The sequence below is a fragment of the Rhinichthys klamathensis genome, unplaced genomic scaffold, assembly GCF_029890125.1.
Source record: "Rhinichthys klamathensis goyatoka isolate OS25496 unplaced genomic scaffold, OSU_Roscu_1.1 h1tg000015l_1, whole genome shotgun sequence".
In the NCBI taxonomy this organism is placed as follows: Eukaryota; Metazoa; Chordata; class Actinopteri; order Cypriniformes; family Leuciscidae; genus Rhinichthys; species Rhinichthys klamathensis.
In genome coordinates, this window is record NW_026606567.1 from 2,918,513 (window position 1) to 2,944,941 (window position 26,429).

Genomic DNA, 26,429 nt, shown 5'->3' on the forward strand with positions numbered 1-26,429 from the left:
AAAACGAGGTCTGTCTTCTGCAAAACAACCACACTGAGGTCATTTACGCAGGTATTGCATTTCGGCAACAAATTTGCGCGATCAGTTGCAAGGAAGGGATTCGGCATGCAAGAGATGGAAACCTGTGCGTGCTTTAACGGGCATAGCAACTGCATTAATAACGCTGTGCAATAAAATAAAGGAGTAAACCCCATAAGGGGACACTGATATTATTGAACACCGATGAAAAAATGATACTTTGAGTAGGGATGCACAATATATCGGCCACCATATTATAGGTATCGGCTGATATATGATAATTTTTAATGTTATCACCCCGATAAGAAATTTTGGCCGATATATTAAAGCCGATCAATAATGTATTTCCTTCATGTTTGCCATGATGGTTTTAAATTGCTTGAAATATGATTGAAATCACTTCAAAAATGAAAATGCAGTTAAGTGCACCGCAAGTCTGTCATACAGACTACATAAAATTATGAGAAGATTATAATTCTGTGCTTGGGACATGGCTTTTAATGGTGAGACTTTTGTTTTTGTATTCAGGCTCTCAAAAATGATATATATATATAAAAAGGGATTTCTATTTATCGGCCAATATATCGGTTATCGACATTCAAATGTAAATTATTATCGGTTATCGATATTGACCAAAATGTACATATCAGTGCATCCCCAAACTCTGAGGTCTTGACACAGATGCTGCAATAATCCATGTTGCCAAGCAACAACAAGCAAGCTTCTGTCACTCCTGCATAATGCAACACAACAGCTTTTTTATGAATGAAAAGACTGCACAGTTGCATCCACTCTGAGCACATCACAAATCAAAGTAAAACGGCTTCAATGAGCATTGTCACGTATCAAAACATTTATTTCAAGGAGAACTGGCATACAAAAAGACAGATATATATATATTTATACACAATATAATACAGTCCCACCCACAAAAAAATCATCCAGAGTAGCTGCAACCTTTCACACAAGTATTGCTGATTGTGTCTGTTAAATGAATTATGCATCTGACATCTTATCAACTGAGCTGATCTTCCATGCCTTTCAGTTTGAGAATGGATCGGGTTTGGATCAAACGGCATTAGATGCAGCACATCCTAATACCTAAATCATGTCTCAGAGACATGACTCACCAGCTCTCCATTCAGGTTTCAAACGGAAAAGCAAGTATGTTTATTGCGTACCGGAGGATATTGTGCACAGTCACACCACTGATTTGTTTCAGGCGTGACAACTGTAACAAAATGAGATAACCCCCTCTGATGTGTTATTTCCCGCCTCTCCTCCACAGTGTCCAGATTGACCTGAGCTCATGGATGAGCCTTGAGATGTGAGGATTATTCACAGGAGCCTGCGTCACTACAAACAGTCCATTGAGTTGTCTGGCACCAGTCCCAGCGGAGGGGCTTTTCCTGGGGTGCAGGACGGCGGCAGCATGGCGTTAGGTGCGGGGTCCACGTTCTCCGAATCCTCCATTTTCTCAGCACATCCCTCCCAGTTGATGTGAAATCTGGTTACACGAGGATTGGAAGCCAGAATGTTCCTCTGAAGCTGAGAGAAAAGCACACGAAGAAAGGCACTTTAATTTGACCCGTTTCGAGTTTTGAGTTGACTGAAATGCCTGTTTTTTTTCCCCCTTGACATTGTGACTTTCTCAAACATACATGCAAAGTTTCAACACGCTGACGCTGATGTGTTTTGACATACACACACCTCATTTCTATTACGTTTTTGGGTTAATGTACAGCCCCAAAATAATAACTTTTCTGGTTATATTTTGTTATGTTGGTTTTTTACTAACCTGTGAAGGTAAAAAGCAGCTTTTCCCCACTTATTTCAATACTGAAAAATATTGTGTCAGCCACAGATAAAAATGAGCTATAATACATTTTTTCAAGCTGTCTGAAATACTATTAAACCTATGTTGTTTTTCTTGAAATGTTGTGACTTTCTCATTTAGGGTCCTGAACATGCATGCAAAGTTTCAACACGCTGATGTGTTGTGAAATCTGGATATAGGATTTTTATATGATCTTGAGCTGTTCAAAAGCAACTGTACAAACCCAAAATACAAAACATTTCTTTGCTGTATGTCAGAGCTCTTCAACTCTAGTCCTGAAGCGCCAGTCTCTTGCTGAGTTTAACAAACACATTTTTTCAAAGTTTGTGAAAATAGTTGTTTAACCCGTTAACTGTCTATCCTGCTTTTTGAGCATAGATTACATTTTACAAATATAATTTGTTATAAATCTTGAATATTTCGAACCACAGAGATACGTTTTGTGTCTTTTTAAAGGGGACACGTGGCAGATTATTGTAGAAGTAATTTAAGTAACATTTTATTTTTTATAGAAGTTTAAGTTTATAAAAATATTTTATATTTTACAAAAGATGTTCAACTAAAACTTTTTTTTTTAATCAAAGCCAAACATTTGAACAGTTGTGTGCCCAATTTTAGACGATATAAAAAAAAAAAATGTTTGTGCGCACTACCAAATCTTTCCACTAGATGACATCCAGGCTCCACTGGTGACCATATAAGGACACATCCATTTCCATATATGGTTTGAATCATATATTTTCATATATATATATATATATATATATATATATATATATTTTTTTTTTTTTTTAATGAAGTAGACATTAATCAGTAGTAATGTTAAGATTTTATTTGAATTCAACCTCAAAAACCCACATACACAAATAGGGAATCTATCACTATTTCTCTATTGCTCTGTCATTTCTTTTGAGAATTGAGTATTTAGCAATAAAAATAATAATAATTTGACAATTTTATTTGATTGAAATTCCAAATCACTGCTAGCTATGGTGACCCTAATATTAGAAATACTTTTTTGCTTTAACTTTATTAGCACCTGAACTATTACTGAAGTCTGATCGTTGTATGTTGTATATGACAAATTCAATTAACACTAAAGATGGCTGTTAACAAAACTATTAAAGACCTGATGAAACTTTACTAGTACAGGTGTTCTTTCCTGTGGTGTCGTACTTCCTATGAAACAGAAAAGATGAGGCAGGACATATAACCTGGGAAAACCCAGACAACTTCCGGCAAATTTAGATTTGCTCTGAAAGTTAGTATGGCAAAGAGCTCATTCAAGCCCATTTCCAACGTTGGGGCGGGCTTTACACGATGACGACAGCGCTGGGATTTTGAAGCAGATTTTGTAGCCTACATTACAAAGATGGATGCCGCCGTCGAACATCACTCGTTCGAATCTGCTATCGCGTCTGTTTTAAGCGATCTGAACGTTTCCTTTTTGTTAAAACCGAGCAAAGAACAACACTCGGAGATGTATCTCCGCCGCTCTGCATACGTCATCTCCTTCATCGCTCTGATTGGGTTTAGGTCTATCCGCGACGTCCGTTGGTGACGCCCCTCTGGAAATGATTTGTCTATGACGCTTTGCCAGACCATAACTCAGTTACAACTGAGAATGGTCTGGTTTTAACCAGGCTACAGGACATATTGAAGGGCTCAACAATTTTAAAACAGTGAAAAAAGTGACAGCCATAAATTAAGGTTTGCTACTTGGATATTGCTAGTCCAAGACAGACTTCTTCCCTTTTGTGACGTACATCCAAGCGAAACTGCTAAACAAACAAAATAAAAAAAGAAGGACAGGACTTCATTTTGTCCATTAGGAATTGATTGGATCGTAGAAAAGTGGGCATTGTAAACTAAACAGAGGCAGATCTGAAAATTTAACCTTACTTAAATTACAAGGGCACACGAATAAAAAACAAAAAAGGATGTGCACACAGGAATCATTTAAATACTTGTCCATTTTTATTTTTAATTTGTCCATTTTTATTTTATGGTGACTTTAGGGGGAGGACATTGTTCTTCTAGAGAGCACTTCATTGGAAAACAATTTGTATTAAACATGTGAGTGCAAGATGAGTCAACAATATTTTTCTCAATTTGTTTCTCCAAAAGAAAAACTGTACATTTTCTATAGACAGATATAGAACACGCATGGACTGAAAGCTGCAAAACTGCAGTTTTAATTTCACAGGGTCTGTAAGAAATGAATCTCTCACCTGTCCATAGTTGGGTTTAATGGGCGGGTTCTCACGAAGCTCCGCGTCCGTATACTCATTGTTAACATAGTAGCCGATGCGTATGAACTCCTGTCCTCTGTATGTGCATGTGATCAGAGCAACAGTAACACCCACAGCATCACTCTCAGGTATGAGGGCAGGGTTTGGAGCTTCTGCCTGTTGCAAAAAAAAAGACAAATATTACTTAGAACAATAGCATGACTCAAACTGGGTGTGTAACTACAGGATAAGTGCACTAATTGTCTTTTCATGTGTACTTTTTATAATAGAGAACAACATTACATGAACAGTTTACCCATTAAAACACCTCTCATGTAGTTTCAAATACACAACACAAAAAACTCTGTGTTCCAGTGAAGAAAGTTACGACATGAGAGTGAGTAAAAGAGTGAATTTCCATTTAAAATTAAATGAGGCATTCAAATAACGCTTTACTATGTACTACTGTACACCCAAATAGGCCGCTGTACGTGAGCTGTATCGTTCAGTTTCGTTCCGACAAACGGGGCACTACATTTTCTTTTGCTCAATATGTTCAACGTTAATAAAAGGTATCCAAGCAAAAAGTTCTCCACGCATTATCCTGCAGTTAATGAGAAAAGTGTAATTTATTGGCGCACTATATTGACTGCGTATTGAGACATATAAAACTGTTTAGCTAGATTTTCAACCAATCAGCATCGAAAATGTAAGTAGGTCACAGCCAAAATCAAGCTAATATCACTACGCACATGTAAACATTGAGGAGGACGTAAGCAGCGCATCTTCATCTGATGGCGGCGATCAAGCTCGATTAACACCCGTAAAGTGTATTCTTCATGTCGGAAAAGATGGCGGGAAGGTTTACTGCAGCCCTTTACTGAACTCCGATGGGAACAAATCAAGCAATGTGCGAAGGAATGGCTCAAAACGTCGGACACTACGGAGCTAGCTATCCCATGCTGCAGGTAAGTTACATAACATATCAATATTTGTTCATTATCTTTGGGTGATGCTAATTTACAAACTTCCCGATCAGAATCCCGATAAAAACATCGACACGATGAGAGACGTTGTCCTCCGTTGCTTGATCTGTTATCTGGGTGAAAAATAGGATAACCTCATCCATGAGTACAATGTAAGTGACAAGAATTATTCTATATATTTATGGTGTTTTGAGAAATGTATTTGTACATCGTTTTTATTTATAAAAATAGAAATGCAACTTAAACAATAATCTTTTTTCTAATTAAATTATATAAAGCTAATGTGAAAATATTTAACACAAAATAGATTTTTGTCAGCCACTTATATGAAAAAAGGTAACACTTTATTTTGATGGTCCACTTTAGACATTCTACTGACTATAAGTAACTGCAACTACATGTTAACTTACTCTATTAACCCTAACCTAGCAGTCTACTAATACTCTGTGTTAGTTGACATGTTACTATACAGTTAGTAGAATGTCTATAGAGGACCAGCGAAATTTAATTTCCCCCTCTACAATAGTGTCACCAAATGTAATTTTACATTTATTTAATTTTTTCTTCCTGAATACACCCTCTGTCATTGGTGAAACTGTACTTATGTTATTGTGACAGTCTTTGTGGTCCGCAAAGTGGTGGTCTTTGTGGTTTCAGTGATTACAAAGAAAATAAACTATAATGGTGTCTTAGCATTTTAAGCTGTTATAAGAAATTTTTACAACCGTACACAAATCAAGTTTATAATTATGGACAGACTTATGAGACAGACGAGATAAAAATACTTCTTTAATGTTTGTTTTACAGTGTGACAATGGAGATATCCTGTAGCACATAATGAAAATTGCCATCTCCAAGAGGGATTCTCAGGAGGATTTCAGCATCATCTTAGAGGGGATGCAAGTCATGGCTGGCTTGGAAAATCTGGCAAGAGCCTGTGCTGTTCTTCTTGGACTCACGTATGCACTAAACCTCACCTACCCGAAAGAACTGAGGCACACTTTTGAGGCCTTTCAGAAGCTCTTCTTCGAACTGGATGTTTGCAAGTTTTCCCCGAAATTACTAACACTTAAAAACAAACTCATGACTTAGATTGAGACAATGCATTATGACCAAGTTCTGGTGGAAAAAAAACTGCATTGATTGATGAACGTTTAATATTGTTCTACAAGCTTTCAGCAAGTACAAATGATTTGTTTTGCTACAAGTTATTCACAAGTTTTAGTCAAGAATGTGACTTTTCCAACAGAAATTTGTATGCACATGTTTTTGTGTAACAAAATTATTTTTCTCAATGACATGGAAAATGTTTGTTTTTTTGCTTTTATTTTTCATATCTTAAAACTGCTGTCTTACATTTTATATAGATTTGTTTTATTTGTGCAAAAAAATACAGAATAAAAGCATGTTTGATTACAAAAAGTGCATTATGAAGTCATTATTATCTTAACCTGAAAAATGCAGTAAATGTTATAATTAAGTCAATTTCATTAATACAAACGAGTAAATTCTGCTTAATTTATTATTGAGACAACTTATATTAAAAAAGCACATTCCTCACTAATAATATTAAATGCATCATGTGCCATAGACTAAATAATTTAGGAAATTTTACTTAATTTATTTGGGTAGATTTCACACAAAAAAAAACCTCAAAATCTACTCAAATATAATACGTGTAATATTGTTACCATAATTGTTTTAAGTATAGCATGTAAAAAATGTGTACATGCAGTGCAGTTACTGCTCGTGTATGCGAATTGACAATTCACCATTAAATGCGTTATTTTGAAAAGTGTTTTTTTAATATATATATAGCCTATATATATATATATATATATATATATATATATATATATATTATATTTTGGCTGAATTCTATTTGTAATTCAGATTTTACCTCAAATATTACCTTTGAATTGGAACAACATAATGAGAAGTAATTGGGATGTTAATGCTACAGTAGAAGTTTTCTTGATAATCTTATGTTTACTGTGCCTAGATTGCAACTTCAGGTATATCACATATTTTAAACTGGTTTATTTTTTACCTCAAGTGGTAATTCAGCATTTTTGGGTTTATATGATAAACCGGTTTGAAAGTGCAAAATTCCCTATGTTTTCCCTTTATTTCAAAATGGGCACCTTTAGCATCATTTTTCTCAAAAACTGCAAGGTTGTGTGCGGAGAACTTTTTCCTAAGGAATCTCTATATATTTCTGATGTTAAATATAAAAAAAGTAGGTAGTGCCCCACGTGGTGGAACGAAACCCTATTTCTAGGCCTCTTTTAGGCTACCGACAGCGGCCTAAAAGCGCTACATAATCATTTCAGAGGATCTCTCCTGAACCACCGTAAAGGAGTTTGATGTAAAGGAACCGTATTTGATGTAAAGGAACTAGCGGCGACGAAAGCTGTGTTGTCGCCTTGCGTCGGCTGCGTCTCAGACAAAAGCTGCGCTTGAACACACCAAAAGGACTAAAGGAGACTGTCAACTAGCATGTGCATTCAGTGCCTGAGTGTAAGGAAATTCAAACAGGGAAACCGCATACAAACCATATACAAAACATTAAAGCAGCGCTTGTTTAGCATTTTGAATGCTGATCACTTTCTTCATTCCAGGCGGCTCATGTTATGAAACAATTCACGTATTGGAAAGCTAAGATGACATAAAATTTAGAACAGCCTTCTGCCTGTGCCGTCTTGACTTTGTTGTACGCTTTCATCACTTTCGCTTTTCACTTTCGACCTCGACGGACCTTAGGTGTGTGTCAAGTAGGGCTGGGGTAAACGATTATTAATTAAACGATTAGTCTGTCGATTATTTTATCGATTAGTCGACTAATCTAACGACTAATTGAACGATTCTTTTTTGTAACATGGAAATTGCAGGAGTGCACATTCAATGCACAACAATTTTGATCTGGTTCTTACAGAGTATCTACACTGTAAAATGTTTGGTAGAGCCCTATCACACTTGGATGTGGTGCTCATTTTAATGTTTTCAGTGCTCATAAAAAACATCCGGACTGATTTTTCGGTTTTGTTGACGGGGGTGGGGTTTACATGCGCTTCATAAGGCACACACGCACATTTGCACACACACGCGCAAGGTCTCTCGCTCTCTCCCTCGCTGCGCGCGCTACACGGTTTGGAGCTCGCGAGCTCTAGATTCCGGGAGATTTTAACTAATTTGCGGTCATCAGGGAGGGTCTATCACTATGCGGGAGACTTGGGATGTCAACTCCATTTGACAAAGAGCGCAAATAACGACACCTTTACGTTTGGGACTAAATTTGAAGTATTCCCATACCTTCGATGATTTAGTGCGAGCTGGGTTTTTTTAGGACTTTTTCTTTTGTTGGGACTTTTGCATGGCTTTGTTGTGAATTCTGTGAAGAGGTTGCTGTTTCGTCCTCGATTCTGCAATGTTTCGGTCTCCCACGTGTGTGTGGCGAGCTGTACCGCCGGGAACGGTGCAAAAAAATAAATACATAAATAAATAAAGAAGCGTCGACAAAAAAATATGACGTCGACGAATTTTTGACGTCGAAGCGTCGACGTCATCGACGCGCCGCTACAGGCCTAGTGTCAAGCAGTGGCATGTGTGTTAAATATGTTAAAGGGGTCATATGGTGGGATTTATTGTTTTCCTTTTTCTTTAGTGTGTTATGTAGCTGTTAGTGCAAGTATAAGATCTGCAGAGTTACATAGCTCAAAGTGTCAAACCTAAAGAGATATTCTTTATAAAAGTTAAGGCTAAGCCACGTCTTCCAAAAACACGCCCCCACAAATCTACATGTACGTCAGTGTTGTGGGGGCAGTTTCATAACACCGCCCAAATGTATACGCAAAGAAAGGCGGCGTAACTTTTTTTCTTGCTGTGTTATTGTTGCTGCCATGTCTGGAGACGCTGTTTTATTCGTTGCGAAAGCCAAATTACTTTGTTTGGCCTTCCTAAAGAGGACACAATTAGAAAACAGTGGGGCAATTCCATCTTTGCATGTACATATTGGTGCTTCTGACTCACACAGCCTGTAAGTATGTTTTCATATTTTAAGAATTTTCTGACTATTCAAACGCGAATTTTGAGCAGTATAGAGTAGCGCTTGCTTGTCGTTTCTACGTTCACAAATGCAGACATGGTTTTATGTTTACATAGTGTTGTTCTCACACCCGTAGCACGGTGTGGCGCGACGCGTAAAAAGACAGTATAAGTCATTATAATCAGTAATTATGTCGCCAATTAAATAAAACCTTACCAATCTGATACTTTCTGGTCCAGTCGCGCTGGCAAAGTTGATCAATCAGCTCAGACATCTGCATTTTCAGATTCAGATTCGGGCTCGAATTGATAAGGTAGTGCCAACATTATTAAGGGGCGTGACATTTCCGTCACAAGCTTTAGGTTTGTGGGCCAATCACAATGCACTAGATCGCTGACCAATCAGAGCACACCGCGCTTTTCAGAACAGAAGCGTTTCAGAAAGGCGGGACATAGAGGAGCAACAATAATGTACAGTATGTGTAAAATAATGACTTTTTTTAACCTAAAACCACATAAACGCATTGCATTAAACCAAATGCACAAAATAATGTTCTTTTTAGAACCGTCATATTACCCCTTTAATGTTTTTGTTAGCCTATCCAGTTGAATCTACTAGATGCTGCGCTGCTCATTCAAAACATTACAAAATTCGAGAAGCTTAATGGGGAGAAAATCTTGGCTACGTCAAAACCGTACAAAAAAAATCTTTGACTATTGCACTCGCGTCTCACACAAGAGGGCCGCATGTTTAGAAACCCATGTAAACTTAAAAGTAGTTCAACTTTTTTTTCCCTATTTCGCTGCATCTCATGTTTATAAACGCAAAAACAGTAGCTAGCTACTCTGTAATTGGCGCTTCAGCTCTTTGTATTAAACTATGCAAGATGCAGTTTCGTTCATAATTGTTCATGCAATTTACGCAATAAAATTTTATTTATAAATGTTAGTTTAAACTTTTTTTTTTTTACAGTCATGTTACTTTATTGCTTTGAATAAACCATTTAACGCTGCAGTGCGCAGTTTTTCCTCTTTGTCGCCATCTCTGTTTGAAATCTGCAATTGCAGTCATTCGCTGAATTATCAACTTTACGTGAGTTGTACCTCGACACGGGCACACGGCACAGCGCGGATGAACACAATGTTTGAGGAGAGTGTGCAGCTGTCAATCACTGCGCCGGTGTCGATACTGGCATTCACAATCACAGATTATTCTTTTTGGAAGTATGACCAACATACCGTATTTTCCGCACTATAAGGCGCACCTTCAATGAATGACCTATTTTAGAACATTTTTCATATATAGGGCGCACCGGATTATAAAGCGCATAAGATACTGCAGTCAAACGTTTGACTGGGTTTGCGTTATGCATACACTAGATGTGCTAAAGGGAATGTAGCGCACAGCCCTGGCCTCCACCCTCACCCGAGCACCAGCCGAACCCGGGGGTCCCACTCTTAAGCCCGGGTACTATTTCCCAGCCAACCCGCGCCTCCAAAGAACCGCGCCACTGGTAACCCACAATCGACTTAGGTTTTGGCCGGGTATTTTTTTTCCCCGGTTCCCTAGGGCCGAGTGTCTCCGGCCTCGGCCCGCCTCGGGGAACCAGAGCTCTGGGCATGGACCCCCAACTCGGTCCACCCTCCGCCCGACTCAGAGAACCAGAGCTCTGGGCGTGGACCCCCAACGAGGTCCACCCTCTGCCCGACTCAGAGAACCAGAGCTCTGGGCGTGGACCCCCAACGAGGTCCACCCTCTGCCCGACTCAGAGAACCAGAGCTCAAGCACAGCCCTGGCCTCCACCCTCACCAGCGCTCCAGCCGAACCCGGGGGTCCGAGTGCGCGGCGCCGGAGGCGAGGCGTTTATTAGTAAGCATGAGCGCGCTGGGGCGGGCACGTAACTTACATTCGCAGCCTGACTCATATGAGTATTCATGTGCGGCGGCTCGCTGACAGCAACAGCTGGCTGTTTTGAATGAGACAACCCGGTTACTGTGAACGGGGAGCGCTTTATGAACATTCTGTGACGCGCGAGCAGCGCCGGGGACAGTGTGTCTGTTCGTGTGTCTGTTAGTAAGAGTGAGCGCTCGTGAGCGGGCACGTGACTTACACACATAACCTGATTTATACGAGGTTGAACTGGCCGTGTGAAAGAGCGGGCATAAGATGGACACGAGCTCGAGTTCGCGGGCGAATTTAATAACGCAGAGCGTTATTAACCAATTGATCCAATTAATCCATATATAAGGCGCTCCGGATTATAAGGCGCACTGTCGTTTTTTGAGAAAATTAAAGGCTTTTAAGTGCGCCTTATAGTGCGGAAAATACGGTAATAATTTTCACCGGAAAATGTCATCTGAACAAGTAAGTAACATCCACATTTGTTCTACTGACCAACTAAGGGAAAAAAATCATTGCAGTAAATCGCGCTGATTAAATCGAACGATCACTTATATCACGTAAAACCGTGCAAATTATACTTTGTTCTCAAATTGTTAATGTTAACACCGTCAGCATTGCGTGACTACATTTAAAGCCCTTTTACAGATAAAAATCGCTTTTAAAATATTTATGTCCCTCTATTGACAGTCCACACCACTACCACTTTGACACTTCATAAAGATCAAAGATATTGTAAAACTAATCCATATTAATTGAGTGGTTTAGTAAAAATCTTCTGAAAAGGGTCGATCATTTTAATAGGGCTGTACTGTCCCAGTCGATTAGTCGATTAATTGGTCGATACATTCTGGTTCGACCAAAATTCTGATTGGTCGATTTTTTTGCTGCGTTCATTTCATCAGGTGGAAAGCACTAACTGCTAATGGGGGTGTTTTCAGAGTACCCTTGTTTCACAGGTAACAGTATGTCTTCAGAACACCCCCCTTGTTTTCACCTTTTTTGGATTAGCCCAACCCAAGAGAGAAAGATAAGTAGGCTATAGAAGGTTTGATGCTGAATATTATTTATTTAATTGTAAGAGGGTTTAATAGTCAGTCCTCTTCTAACATGTGAACAACAAAGAAATTGACAGTGTGGCAGCATTTTGTTAAAACTGATAACGGGAAAAAGGTCGAATGCAAAGTTTGCAAGCAACAGTTTTCCACAGCTCGACGACAAACATGACATATCATCTAAAAGTGGTAAGCTCACTTGTCTGCGTTAGCTTGCCCAGGCTGTTTTGAGTAGGCTATGAACATATCAGAATTAGCATATTTCAATGTTTTAGTGTGATAACCTAACTTTTTTATTTGGAGCCTAATGCGCAATTGCGCTGTGCCCACTGTTTGTGAGTTTTGAGCCTAAGATGCTTTATTTTTCAGTTATGCACTTTACTTCGTTTCTGCTCTTGATCTGGTTTGTTTAATAGATATTTTTTTTTTGTTAAAGTGGACGTGCCTTTTGTGTTTATTAAGAGTAAAAGCTTTAAGTTAATAGTCTATTCGTGTCTCAGCCGCAAAGCTGATGTTCAGCCTCGCTCGGTGCGAGGACATGCACAGAGCGGCTGAAATGATAGTGTCTGACAGTTATAACTTATTATAACATATATGACAAAAATAATTGTCTAAATGATGTTGCATATTCCTCAACAGTTCTTGTGATGATATCACTAGTTGACAACATAGTACTATTTTCGGAAATCATAGGCTATGATATTGCACAGGTGCACGTGATGCAACGCTGTCAGAGCCGACAGACTCGAGTGTCAGACTCATTTCAGTGCAAAATAATTAGGTCAAAAACAATTTAATATACTGCAAGCCTACTAGTTTATGTTTATTTATAATTAATTTAGGCTGACAACAAGGCTACCAGCTAATTAATTTAATGTTTTTTTTCTAACGTCATTATAGTCGATTTTTAGTCGAAAATTTCAGGACTTCAGTCGACCAAGATTTTCTTTGGTTGAGTAGGCCTACAGCCCTACATTTTAAATGATCAAACAATTAAATTTAGGCTTTTATTCACAAATAAACATTCATCAACGCACACAACAGTTATGGTAAACGGAAAGCTCATGTTCACGTGTAACGTTGTAGCACTAACTGTAACCATGGACGTTTGGCAGGAATAGTAATATGCTTTCAAGTACGTCTCACATCTTTTTCCAGCACTTCAAAACTCAAATATTATCATATTTAAATGTTATTTTTAATGTGATGACCAAAAAATTTTTTGTTCATCCTTCTACAAATACCCCTGTTTATAAAACTGAAAGTTTCAAGATGTAGGAAAACTCACACTTATTTAAAAATAAAAAATTAAAATGAATCGTTTTGTTTTGACTTATTTCGACATTATGAATAAAAATGCTGCCCTCAAATGTTAATCTGGAGCCTTGCAAACTTAAAATAAACCTGCACGTTGTAATTTCTGTAAGTTAAGTCTATTTATTACCAAGGCATTTGTCAGTAATAAAGTCAAAATGAGGAGAAATGTGAGTAACTACGCTGCAGGTTGATTTAAGGTGTGCCCCTAAATTTTCTGCTTGCGCGCCTAAAATTTTCAAAAGTGTGGAGCCCTGTACATGACAATAGGCTACACCAGTAGGAATACTTCAAACAAGTCATTTACGCCGACATTGCCCCAGTGGGTCATTAACTGGAACAAGACGAAAACAAGGAGATACAGACACGCTACAAACTATCCCCACAGCATTTAGTGGACACTAAATATTTCAGTAAAAAAAAAAAAACACTTAAAAGGAGTAAAAGCACACTGAGTTCCATATAAAAACAAAATTGTTATTTTTCTTTGTTTATAACTACTAAAATATTACATTTCATTTTTTATAAGGAGCTGTTTTTGTTTTATATGCTGCAAAGAAGACAGGTGAAGTATAGCTCCAGCTGTTCAAAGTAAAAAAGATCATACTTTATATGATGTTAGTTTTAATAAATAAAGAAAAAAATCAAGGAAATTTCTCTGGCATTTCTTTCTTTTTGCTGTATCGAAAACATACCGAACCGTGACACCACAGTCGTATCGAACCGAACTGTGAATTTTGTGAACCGTTACACCTCTAATTGCTTCTCAGCCGAGCCTTGTAAAGCGGCGCTCAAAGTTAAAATAATTTCAACACCTTGTTTCATTACATCTATCTTTGAATTAATCTCCGTTTTTGAGCTTGTTAGTTTAATGAACGGTTTATTGACTCACTCAAAGACCTCGACAGCTCAGGCATTTAAGCGGCATCAAAACGAGGCACTGAAATCTGCGCTCTGATTCGGTCCGGTATATATCGGTAATATATGTTTTGGTACCCAACCCTACCAATGAGGTTAATTTTTGGATGTTACGCAGCACGTTTGAGTTTCCACAAGAACCAATGAGGTTTTCATTATCGTGTTACGCAGCACGTATGAGCTTTTTGTTAAGAATTTGTGTTTGTTAAGAAAATTTTTGCTACAATACATTTAAATATAATGCAAAGCAATCGAATAAATGAAATTGAGTTTTACAAAAATGGCTGTTAAACTTCTAAAAGATTATTTGTGGCTCATAATGACAATGTTATCAACTCACCTGAAAAACAAACATGTGTCGGCCTGCAGGAACTGGACCAACCAGGACAGAGTCAAGAGTCTGATCATACTCCTCACTTTCTGCTGAGCCAACGTAAATAATCTTCCATTCGAGATCTAGAACACAGAAACACAATTAATTACATGTTAATGCTCAATTAATTAACTATTCAGACAAAAAGAAGCTAATAGTTTAATATATTTTGTGATTATAAAGCCGAATTTTCAGCAGCCATTCCTCCAGTCTTCAGCATCACATGATCCTTCAGAAATCAGTTTTGCTGCTTTACATTTTTGTGGAAACCATGATACACTACCATTCAAAAATGACAGTAAAGAAAATTATAATGTTACAAAAGATTTCTATTTTAAGCAAATGCTGTTCTTTTAAACGAATCATCAAAAGAATCTTGGAAAAAAAAAATCAGAAAAGTATTTCACAAAAATATTAAGCAGCATAACTGTTTTCGACATTGATAATAATCAGAAATATTTATTGAGCAGCAAATATTCATATTAGACTGATTTCTGAAGGATCATGTGACACTGAAGACTGGAGTAATGATACTGAAAATTCAGCTTTGCATCACAGGGTTAAATAATATTTTAAAATATAAAATAGTTCTTTTAAATTGCAATAATTTTTCACAATATTAATATTTTTTTGGATTTTTCATCAAATAAATGCAGACTTTTTGAACATAATAGACAAAAAAAAAATCAATGTTTATAAAAAAATCGTAATTATTTCTAACTTTTGACCGGTAGTGTGTGATGCCATTATTGGAATTAAAAGAGCACTTATTAAAATAACCAAAAAACATGCTCTTTTCAAACTACTGACATTTGGACTGGATTTAATTTGGATCATTCTTGCATATGATATTTTAGTTATTTAGACAGGTTTATCATAACATAATTATATCCACGCACACTAACACGGTGTTTTTCTAAGTAGTACACACAGCTTTCTTCTATCGACATGGCAAGACGCAGGGTCAGATGAAGAGTGATGGTGAGCTTGTCTTTATTGAGATGAGTAGAAGAATAAAGGATAAGTTACAGCAGCTTCCTCGCACGCTTCAATCACCCGCCATTCCGAATGACGTCATCAGGGGGAGTTAGCGCGTTAGCTAGCTAGCCAATAAAGGACATCGAGAAAATGCATCAAAATCAAATTAAACTTAAACACTCACCCTCGGGAAGGTCCTCCATGCACTCAAACGTTATTTCGAATTGAAACGGGTTTCCAAATGGACTTGGGTTGTCCAGGACAGCTACATTTAGCACTTGTACTTTTGCCATTGCTCTAACGTTACTGTAGTAAAAAGGAAATCGTCACAATTGACCCCCAAAACAACTCAATAGACCGAAAACCAATTTAAATACTCAACAGACGTTTTAAAGTAAACGCTCGAATCCTTGGGTTCACTTGTTAGCTTGCGAGCTATTTTATCTTGTGAAAGTCCAATGATACTGTTAAAGCAGGAGAATAGAGAATTCTATGTTGTCTCTCCTCCCAAATTAAAAGAAAAAAAGAACGCAAGATATGATCTAGAGTACCGTGTAGATGTAAAAACAAATATTATTTCGCGAACACCGTTCATAAACTGACTGACAACACGAGCCGGGCTCTCTCCCGCCAGACTGTTCAGACAGCTCTAGTAGTGACGCGTTGGGGGAAGCGGATTGGTTTGTCAGTACACCAAAGGTTCCGGGATTTGCGGACGCTGATTGGACGACAGTGACAGCTGTTAAATAGACGAGTCCTCCGACTGGCATCATAATCATTCATTGCTAAAGTACAACAAACAGCACAAGGGCCTGTTTCAGAAAGGAGGTTAACCGTGAAAACTCTGAGTATGTTAACCCTGAAATGAGGGAAACTCTGGGTTTTTCGTTTCAGAATGGGAGGTATGTCAAACCCGAGAAAGCAGAGTAAGTCAAGCCCGTTTCTGAAAGAGAGGTAACTTATACTCAGAGTCAGTTACCATGGTAACTTGCTCTGTGAAGTGAACCTAACCTGGTCGGGAGCAGGTTTTCTTATGGAAACCCAGAGTTTTTCTTTTAGTAAATGCATCTTGATTTAAGAATCTTTTGATATTTTGACAACAACAAGACAAACATGCCATTTTTTTGCAGTGCAGTATCATTCATTGCACATTTTTCTATATAACATCGGAGAGAGCACGTTAGCAAGGCTGCTGTAGCGGGAAGGAAAGTGTGCCTCGCTCTCACGCTCTTTCTGAGAGTTTTTGTGTTGTTTCCTGGACACAATCCCATCAGATCCATCAAAGAGGAGTTTCGGATTGCAGGACAGTGGAGAGAATTCGGTTTAAATGAGGCTAATCTGATAAATGACATTCATTTGATAAAATCCCTTTCTGTGACCTCTGAAAGTGACCTAATAATTAGAATTTCCTTAAGGATTTCCAATGTGGCTGGATGCATTGATGACGTGCATATTCCCATCATCGCACCTTCCGAAATGAAACAGATTACTGTATGGAAGGATGCCAGATGGAAGGATAGTCCGATATGTGCCGTAACCACCACAGCTGTTAAATACACACAAATTATTCACAATTTATTCGGTCATCTTTATTTCATACAAATACAAAAGCAACAGTTATTCTTTTTCCTGCTGGATTTTAATATTCTTTATACACTGTTAAAATCTGACAGAAATAAAGTCAGTCTGGTTGGTAATAAGTGAAGCTGGTAATGCTGTTTGTGGAGTTGTTTAATCCTCTGATGAGATCTTCACAGATTTAATGTCTTCTTTTCTCTTCTTCAGTTGATTTCATCTAAGGCTGTGGCTGAAGTCAGTTGTAGTTCTTGTTGTGTCTCTATATTGACATTCCCAGAATTCCCTGCGTGCCACTTCACATTTGATGTTATTTCATTTAAACAATTATGTTTCTAACTTGTTTTTGTTATCAGTTATTTGGGGTTTATATTACATTATATATTGTTTAATAAATGTTTATGGCATTATTTGGAGTCCTGTGTGTCACCATGATGGTGTTTTGTATTTATGTGTATGAGACTGTGCACCTTATATACAAATTAATGTGTCCCCAGCTTGTGGAAAACTAATGGTGAACTTTAAATCATAATGTGTTTTTTTTTGTGTGTTTTTTTTACCGCCTGTATTATTTAGGTGGTTATCAGTATTGCAAAGATATAAAGCAGAATTTTATATTTCAGTGAAAAATAATAATAATATTTGTCGGCTAATGAAACACTGTATTTTAATGGTAAATTACTGGGAACCACAGCTGATGTTTTGTTTATTTTTTGCTGTAAATTTAAGTCCAAAGTAAGGTTGCTACAATATTTTTAACGGTAAAATACTGGCATCCAAGCTTTCGTTACCGTAAACTTCACAGGTTTTCTTTACATTGTGTTTTTTTTGCCCTTAAATTTAAGTCTCGTAAAACATAAAAGGTTGCCACCATATTTTTTACGGTAAAATACTGGCAACCACAGCTGCCGGTATTTTAACGTAAATTTCACAGTTTTTTTTAACAGTGTGGTCTACCAGCATGGTCTTGCTGGTGATGCTGGTCTACCAGCTAGGTCTCATTAATGATGTTGGTCTACCAGCAAGGTATCATTAATGATGTTGGTCTACCAGCATGGTATCATTAATGATGTTGGTCTACCAGCAAGGTATCATTAATGATGTTGGTCTACCAGCATGGTCTTGCTGGTGATGCTGGTCTACCAGCAAGGTCTCATTAATGATGTTGGTCTACCAGCAAGGTATCATTAATGATGTTGGTTTACCAGCAAGGTATCATTAATGATGTTGGTTTACCAGCAAGGTATCATTAATGATGTTGGTCTACCAGCATGGTCTTGCTGGTGATGCTGGTTTACCAGCAAGGTCTCATTAATGATGTTGGTCTACCAGCAAGGTCTCATTAATGATGTTGGTCTACCAGCAAGGTCTCATTAATGATGTTGGTCTACCAGCAAGGTCTCATTAATGATGTTGGTCTACCAGCATGGTCTCATTAATGATGTTGGTCTACCAGCAAGGTCTCATTAATGATGTTGGTCTACCAGCATGGTCTCATTAATGATGTTGGTCTACCAGCAAGGTCTCGTTAATGATGTTGGTTTACCAGCAAGGTATCATTAATGATGTTGGTTTACCAGCAAGGTCTCATTAATGATGTTGGTTTACCAGCAAGGTCTCATTAATGATGTTGGTCTACCAGCAAGGTCTCATTAATGATGTTGGTCTACCAGCAAGGTCTCATTAATGATGTTGGTCTACCAGCATGGTCTCATTAATGATGTTGGTCTACCAGCTAGGTCTCATTAATGATGTTGGTCTACCAGCAAGGTCTCATTAATGATGTTGGTTTACCAGCAAGGTATCATTAATGATGTTGGTTTACCAGCATGGTCTTGCTGGTGATGTTGGTCAACCAGCAAGGTCTCATTAATGATGTTGGTCTACCAGCAAGGTCTCATTAATGATGTTGGTCTACCAGCAAGGTATCATTAATGATGTTGGTCTACCAGCAAGGTATCATTAATGATGTTGGTCTACCAGCAAGGTCTCATTAATGATGTTGGTCTACCAGCAAGGTATCATGAATGATGTTGGTCTACCAGCAAGGTCTCATTAATGATGTTGGTCTACCAGCAAGGTCTCATTAATGATGTTGGTCTACCAGCAAGGTCTCATTAATGATGTTGGTCTACCAGCAAGGTATCATTAATGATGTTGGTTTACCAGCAAGGTATCATTAATGATGTTGGTTTACCAGCAAGGTATCATTAATGATGTTGGTCTACCAGCATGGTCTTGCTGGTGATGCTGGTTTACCAGCAAGGTCTCATTAATGATGTTGGTCTACCAGCAAGGTCTCATTAATGATGTTGGTCTACCAGCAAGGTCTCATTAATGATGTTGGTCTACCAGCAAGGTCTCATTAATGATGTTGGTCTACCAGCATGGTCTCATTAATGATGTTGGTCTACCAGCAAGGTCTCATTAATTATGTTGGTCTACCAGCATGGTCTCATTAATGATGTTGGTCTACCAGCAAGGTCTCATTAATGATGTTGGTTTACCAGCAAGGTATCATTAATGATGTTGGTTTACCAGCAAGGTCTCATTAATGATGTTGGTCTACCAGCAAGGTCTCATTAATGATGTTGGTCTACCAGCAAGGTCTCATTAATGATGTTGGTCTACCAGCAAGGTCTCATTAATGATGTTGGTCTACCAGCATGGTCTCATTAATGATGTTGGTCTACCAGCTAGGTCTCATGAATGATGTTGGTCTACCAGCAAGGTATCATTAATGAGGTTGGTCTACCAGCAAGGTCTCAATAATGATGTTGGTCTACCAGCAAGGTATCATTAATGATGTTGGTCTACCAGCTAGGTCTCATTAATGATGTTGGTCTACCAGCTAGGTCTCATTAATGATGTTGGTTTACCAGCAAGGTATCATTAATGATGTTGGTTTACCAGCATGGTCTTGCTGGTGATGTTGGTCAACCAGCAAGGTCTCATTAATGATGTTGGTCTACCAGCAAGGTCTCATTAATGATGTTGGTCTACCAGCAAAGTATCATTAATGATGTTGGTCTACCAGCAAGGTATCATTAATGATGTTGGTCTACCAGCAAGGTCTCATTAATGATGTTGGTCTACCAGCAAGGTATCATTAATGATGTTGGTCTACCAGCAAGGTCTCATTAATGATGTTGGTCTACCAGCAAGGTCTCATTAATGATGTTGGTCTACCAGCAAGGTCTCATTAATGATGTTGGTCTACCAGCAAGGTCTCATTAATGATGTTGGTCTACCAGCAAGGTCTCATTAATGATGTTGGTCTACCAGCAAGGTCTCAATAATGATGTTGGTCTACCAGCAAGGTATCATTAATGATGTTGGTCTACCAGCAAGGTCTCATTAATGATGTTGGTCTACCAGCAAGGTCTCATTAATGATGCTGGTTTACCAGCAAGGTCTCATTAATGATGTTGGTCTACCAGCAAGGTCTCATTAATGATGTTGGTCTACCAGCAAGGTCTCATTAATGATGTTAGTCTACCAGCAAGGTCTCATTAATGATGTTGGTTTACCAGCAAGGTATCATTAATGATGTTGGTTTACCAGCATGGTCTTGCTGGTGATGTTGGTCAACCAGCAAGGTCTCATTAATGATGTTGGTCTACCAGCAAGGTCTCATTAATGATGTTGGTCTACCAGCAAGGTATCATTAATGATGTTGGTCTACCAGCAAGGTATCATTAATGATGTTAGTCTACCAGCAAGGTATCTTTAATGATGTTGGTCTACCAGCAAGTTATCATTAATGATGTTAGTCTACCAGCAAGGTATCTTTAATGATGTTGGTTTACCAGCAAGGTATCATTAATGATGTTGGTTTACCAGCATGGTCTTGCTGGTGATGTTGGTCAACCAGCAAGGTCTCATTAATGATGTTGGTCTACCAGCAAGGTCTCATTAATGATGTTGGTCTACCAGCAAGGTATCATTAATGATGTTGGTTTACCAGCAAGGTCTCATTAATGATGTTGGTCTACCAGCAAGGTCTCATTAATGATGTTGGTCTACCAGCAAGGTCTCATTAATGATGTTGGTCTATCACCAAGGTATCATTAATGATGTTGGTCTACCAGCAAGGTATCATTAATGATGTTGGTTTACCAGCAAGGTCTCATTAATGATGTTGGTCTACCAGCAAGGTCTCATTAATGATGTTGGTCTACCACCAAGGTATCATTAATGATGTTAGTCTACCAGCAAGGTATCATTAATGATGTTGGTTTACCAGCAAGGTCTCATTAATGATGTTGGTTTACCAGCAAGGTCTCATTAATGATGTTGGTCTACCAGCAAGGTATCATTAATGATGTTGGTTTACCAGCAAGGTCTCATTAATGATGTTGGTCTACCAGCAAGGTCTCATTAATGATGTTGGTCTACCAGCAAGGTATCATTAATGATTTTGGTCTACCAGCAAGGTCTCATTAATGATGTTGGTCTACCAGCATGGTCTTGCTGGTGATGTTGGTCTACCAGCAAGGTCTCATTATTAATGATGCTGGTCTACCAGCAAGGTCTTTGTTTGATTTATTTTAGCTCATTATTTTGTACACATTTATGCAGCCAGTCCTTACAATGTCCATTTAAGAAGTTACTTGTTTATTTCTACGTTTAAATTACTGAAATAGAAGACAATTAAATAGAAATTAGGCTAGCAACGTCAAGGAGTTCTTTAAGGGAAGTACATTAATATATTGTAAAAACTTGAACCTGCAATACAACACAGCATCGCTCGGGCATGATAGGAATATTTCGCGACGAGCTGTATTATCACCGGCGGTTTAGCATTTTCTATTCCATCAAGATGGCTGCGCCAAATGGCGTGACGTCACGCAGGATGTCCCTATATGGTGAATTCCTAAGAATATTTAAATTATTATATGATAAGAATAGTCAGATAAAACAATATTGCAGAAAACAAAAATATAGTGATATACCGTGGATTTCAAAAGGATTACAAAATGCCTGTAAAAAGAACAATACACTTTATAGAGAATTTATTAAACACAGAACTATAGAAGCAGAAAATAAATATAAGAAATATAAAAATAAGTTAATTAAGATTATGAGAACTTGTAAGAGAGAATACTATAGTAAACTATGAGATAATAATAAAAATACTATGAAGGGTACATGGAACATACTAAACAGTATTATAAGAAGCTAGGGGCACGAGACAGTCTAATTATCCCCAGTATTTCATTGGTAATGAAAAGAACATTAATAACATGGAGGATGTGGTCAATAACTTTAATAAACATTTTGTAAATGTTGGATCAGATTTAGCTGGAAAAATACCGATTCCACAGATAATCGATAACAGATATAATCATCTTATTGAAATAAGTCAATGTTCGATGTTTCTTAAAGCAGTAGAAGAAAAAGAAATAATAGATATTGTTAAATGCAAAAACTACAGCATCTACTGATTGTAACGAAATAGATATGAAGATAGTAAAAAATGTAATTGAGGGGATCTCAATTAAATTAACTTACATTTTTAATTTGTCGTTCCAAACTGGTCAATTTCCAACAAAAATGAAAACAGCAAAAGTCATACCTCTGTATAAAACTGGAGATAAACACCACTTCACAAATTACAGGCCTGTCTCTCTACTGTCATGATTTTCAAAAATTCTAGAAAAACTCTTCAATGACAGATTGGACAAATTCATTGATAAATACAAATTACTTACTGACAGCTAATATGGATTCAGAAAAAGTGGGTCAACATCACTAGCTTTAATTGAACTCATTGAAGAAATTACAAATTCCACAGACAAAAAGAAATATGGAGTTGGGGTATTCATTGATTTTGAAAAAAAGCATTTGATACAATTAATCATGAAATATTAATCAATAAACTGGAAAGGCTCGGGATGAGGGGGATAGAACTGAATTGGTTAAGCAGTTATTTAAAAGACAGGAAACTATTTGTGAAGTTAGGAGATTATACATCTGAATGTTTGGACATTCCGTGTGGTGTCCCCCAGGGGTCAGTATTGGAACCAAAATTATTTATTCTCTACATAAACGATAATATGTAAAGTATCTGAACTACTGAAATTTGTATTATTTGCAGACAACACAAACATCTTTGGTTCTGGTCAGAATTTACAATAGTTCACTAAAACTACTTGATCTAGTTGAATTTCAAACAGCAGTAATTATGTTCAAGGCTAGAAACAATTTATTGCCTAGAAATATACAGAAAAGGTTTTCTGAAAGAGAGGGGGGCTACGACTTAAGAGGAATGTCAAATTTTAAGACTCCCAGTTTTCGAACTACTAGGAAACGTTTCTGTCTATCTGTCAGTGGCGTTAAATTGTGGAATAAATTAAATAATGAGTTAAAGCAATGTCCAAACACATTCCATTTTAAAAAGATGTGCAAAGAAATTATATTTCAGAGGTACAAAGAAACACAGTGCTAATAATAACCTGAGCTTATATTGAATAATTTGTAGTATGTGTATAAATATTGTTGTGTATAATATATGTGTTACATGTGTGTCCTGAGTTTCCCCCCGTTCATTGTGTATTTGGTTTAGTCCTGTGTTCCAGTTTTCCCGCTCCTCGTTTCTGTTCAGTTCCTTCACCTGTGTCTAGTTAATTTGCCCCAGCTGTGCCTTGTTCCCCAATCTGTTCTCTGTGTATGTAAACCCAGTGTTCTCCCTCACTCCTGGTCGGTTATTGTCTATGTTACCAGTGTGTATACTTTGCCCTTCTGCCTGCCAGTATCTGTTTGTTGTTTTGATTTATTAGTAAAAGTGTCTGTCTTTGGAAATCCTGTTCTCCTCGTCTTCCTCTGCCTACACCAACCGTAACAGAATAACCGACCAAAAAGTAAAGAAAAGAGGGAAGATGGAGAGCTGGAAGCAGGCCTTTGTGGGAACCCGCCAAGCTGTGTTCCGTGGGACCCGTGGAGGCCGCAGTGGAGGCGGTGGTCGAGAGGAGTCCCGACACAACTCTCCACTCTGGCCTCTCTTCGATCCTGGGTTGGTGGTGTCCAGTTCAGCCAAGCCTTCGCCGCTGGTTCCATCCAGCACCAGGCCTTCTACACCGCTGGTTCCGTCCAGCACCAAGCCCTCTTCACCGCTGGTTCCGTCCAGCACCAAGCCCTCTTCACCGCTGGTTCCGTCCAGCACCAAGCCCTCTTCACCGCTGGTTCCGTCCAGCACCAGGCCCTCTTCACCGCTGGTTCCGTCCAGCACCAGGCCCTCTTCGCCGCTGGTTCCGTCCAGCACCAAGCCCTCTTCACCGCTGGTTCCGTCCAGCACCAGGCCCTCTTCACCGCTGGTTCCGTCCAGCACCAAGCCCTCTTCGCCGCTGGTTCCGTCCAGCACCAGGCCCTCTTCACCGCTGGTTCCATCCAGCACCAGGCCCTCTTCACCGCTGGTTCCGTCCAGCACCAAGCCCTCTTCGCCGCTGGTTCCGTCCAGCACCAAGCCCTCTTCGCCGCTGGTTCCATCCAGCACCAGGCCCTCTTCACCGCTGGTTCTGTCCAGCACCAAGCCCTCTTCACCGCTGGTTCTGTCCAGCACCAAGCCCTCTTCGCTGCTAGTTCCGTCCAGCACCAAGCCCTATTCGCCGCTGGTTCCGTCCAGCCCAGCCAAGCCTGCACCGCTGGTTCTGTCCAGCCAATCCGAGCCAGAGCCCGCTGATCCTGCGCCGGAGCCCGCTGATCCTGCGCCGGAGCCCGCTGATCCTGCGCCGGAGCCCATTCATGCTGCACTTGAGTCTGCTCTGGAAGACACAGCGCTTATTGTGGTGTCCGTGGCTGTTTTGTGTGTGTGGGCAGCACACACATCAACTACAGCCCATGAACCCAGCCTAGAGCTTCCCCGCACGCCTGCCGAGCCAGAGCTTCCCCGCACGCCTGCCGAGCCAGAGCTTCCCCGCACGCCTGCCGAGCCAGAGCTTCCCCGCACGCCTGCCGAGCCAGAGCTTCCCCGCACGCCTGCCGAGCCAGAGCTTCCCCGCACGCCTGCCGAGCCAGAGCTTCCCCGCACGCCTGCCGAGCCAGAGCTTCCCCGCACGCCTGCCGAGCCAGAGCTTCCCCGCACGCCTGCCGAGCCAGAGCTTCCCCGCACGCCTGCCGAGCCAGAGCTTCCCCGCACGCCTGCCGAGCCAGAGCTTCCCCGCACGCCTGCCGAGCCAGAGCTTCCCCGCACGCCTGCCGAGCCAGAGCTTCCCCGCACGCCTGCCGAGCCAGAGCTTCCCCGCACGCCTGCCGAGCCAGAGCTTCCCCGCACGCCTGCCGAGCCAGAGCTTCCCCGCACGCCTGCCGAGCCAGAGCTTCCCCGCACGCCTGCCGAGCCAGAGCTTCCCCGCACGCCTGCCGAGCCCGTCGCCTGCCCGCCAGAGCCTGAGCCCGTCGCCTGCCCGCCAGAGCCTGAGCCCGTCGCCTGCCCGCCAGAGCCTGAGCCCGTCGCCTGCCCGCCAGAGCCTGAGCTTCAAGCCAGCCCTACAGAGCCTTCTCTACGGGTCCCATCCAGCCCTCCCAAGCCTGACCTGATGCACGTCCCTGAGCCTGGCACTCTCCCCAAGAAAATTTTGGGGGGGGGATATAGGCCACCTGATGGTGCGTCTCCGCCATGGCCACCGGAAGAGGCGTCTCCACCCTGGCCACCTGAAGGGGCGTCTCCGCCATGGCCCCCTGACCAGCTTGCTCCGCCAGGACCGCCCGAGGGGTGGTCTCCTACTCCGCCATGGCCCCCTGACCAGCCTGCTCCGCCCTGGAGGCTTCCTGCTCAGGGTAGGCCACGCCCTCGTCAGCCTCCAGGGCGCCCGCCCCCCCACCCCTATTGAAGTTATACGGCGCGAGGACGCGCCTTTTTGGAGGGGGCGTTATGTTACATGTGTGTCCTGAGTTTCCCCCCGTTCATTGTGTATTTGGTTTAGTCCTGTGTTCCAGTTTTCCCGCTCCTCGTTTCTGTTCAGTTCCTTCACCTGTGTCTAGTTAATTTGCCCCAGCTGTGCCTTGTTCCCCAATCTGTTCTCTGTGTATGTAAACCCAGTGTTCTCCCTCACTCCTGGTCGGTTATTGTCTATGTTACCAGTGTGTATACTTTGCCCTTCTGCCTGCCAGTATCTGTTTGTTGTTTTGATTTATTAGTAAAAGTGTCTGTCTTTGGAAATCCTGTTCTCCTCGTCTTCCTCTGCCTACACCAACCGTAACAA

General features: G+C 40.0%; 1 protein-coding gene across 1 annotated transcript; it reads right to left on the minus strand.

Moving 5' to 3' along the window:
- Positions 1–853: 853 nt before the first annotated feature.
- Positions 854–16,078, minus strand: asf1ba (anti-silencing function 1Ba histone chaperone). The gene is made up of 4 exons (XM_056232877.1): positions 15,839–16,078; positions 14,644–14,759; positions 4,087–4,263; positions 854–1,566 (listed from the first exon to the last, which is right to left on the minus strand). The coding sequence occupies exons 1-4, from the start codon at positions 15,945–15,947 to the stop codon at positions 1,375–1,377; spliced, it is 594 nt and encodes a 197-aa protein (XP_056088852.1). The 5' UTR covers positions 15,948–16,078; the 3' UTR covers positions 854–1,374.
- Positions 16,079–26,429: the final 10,351 nt, after the last annotated feature.

Excerpts from the sequence above, each read along its gene's own strand:
- asf1ba (XM_056232877.1), bottom strand. The coding sequence starts at position 15,947 with ATGGCAAAAGTACAAGTGCTAAATGTAGCTGTCCTGGACAACCCAAGT. Across the intron at positions 14,760-15,838 it reads CATGGAGGACCTTCCCGAGG|ATCTCGAATGGAAGATTATT; the intron begins GTGAGTGTTTAA and ends TCTGTGTTCTAG. Across the intron at positions 4,264-14,643 it reads GACACATGTTTGTTTTTCAG|GCAGAAGCTCCAAACCCTGC; the intron begins GTGAGTTGATAA and ends TTTTTGCAACAG.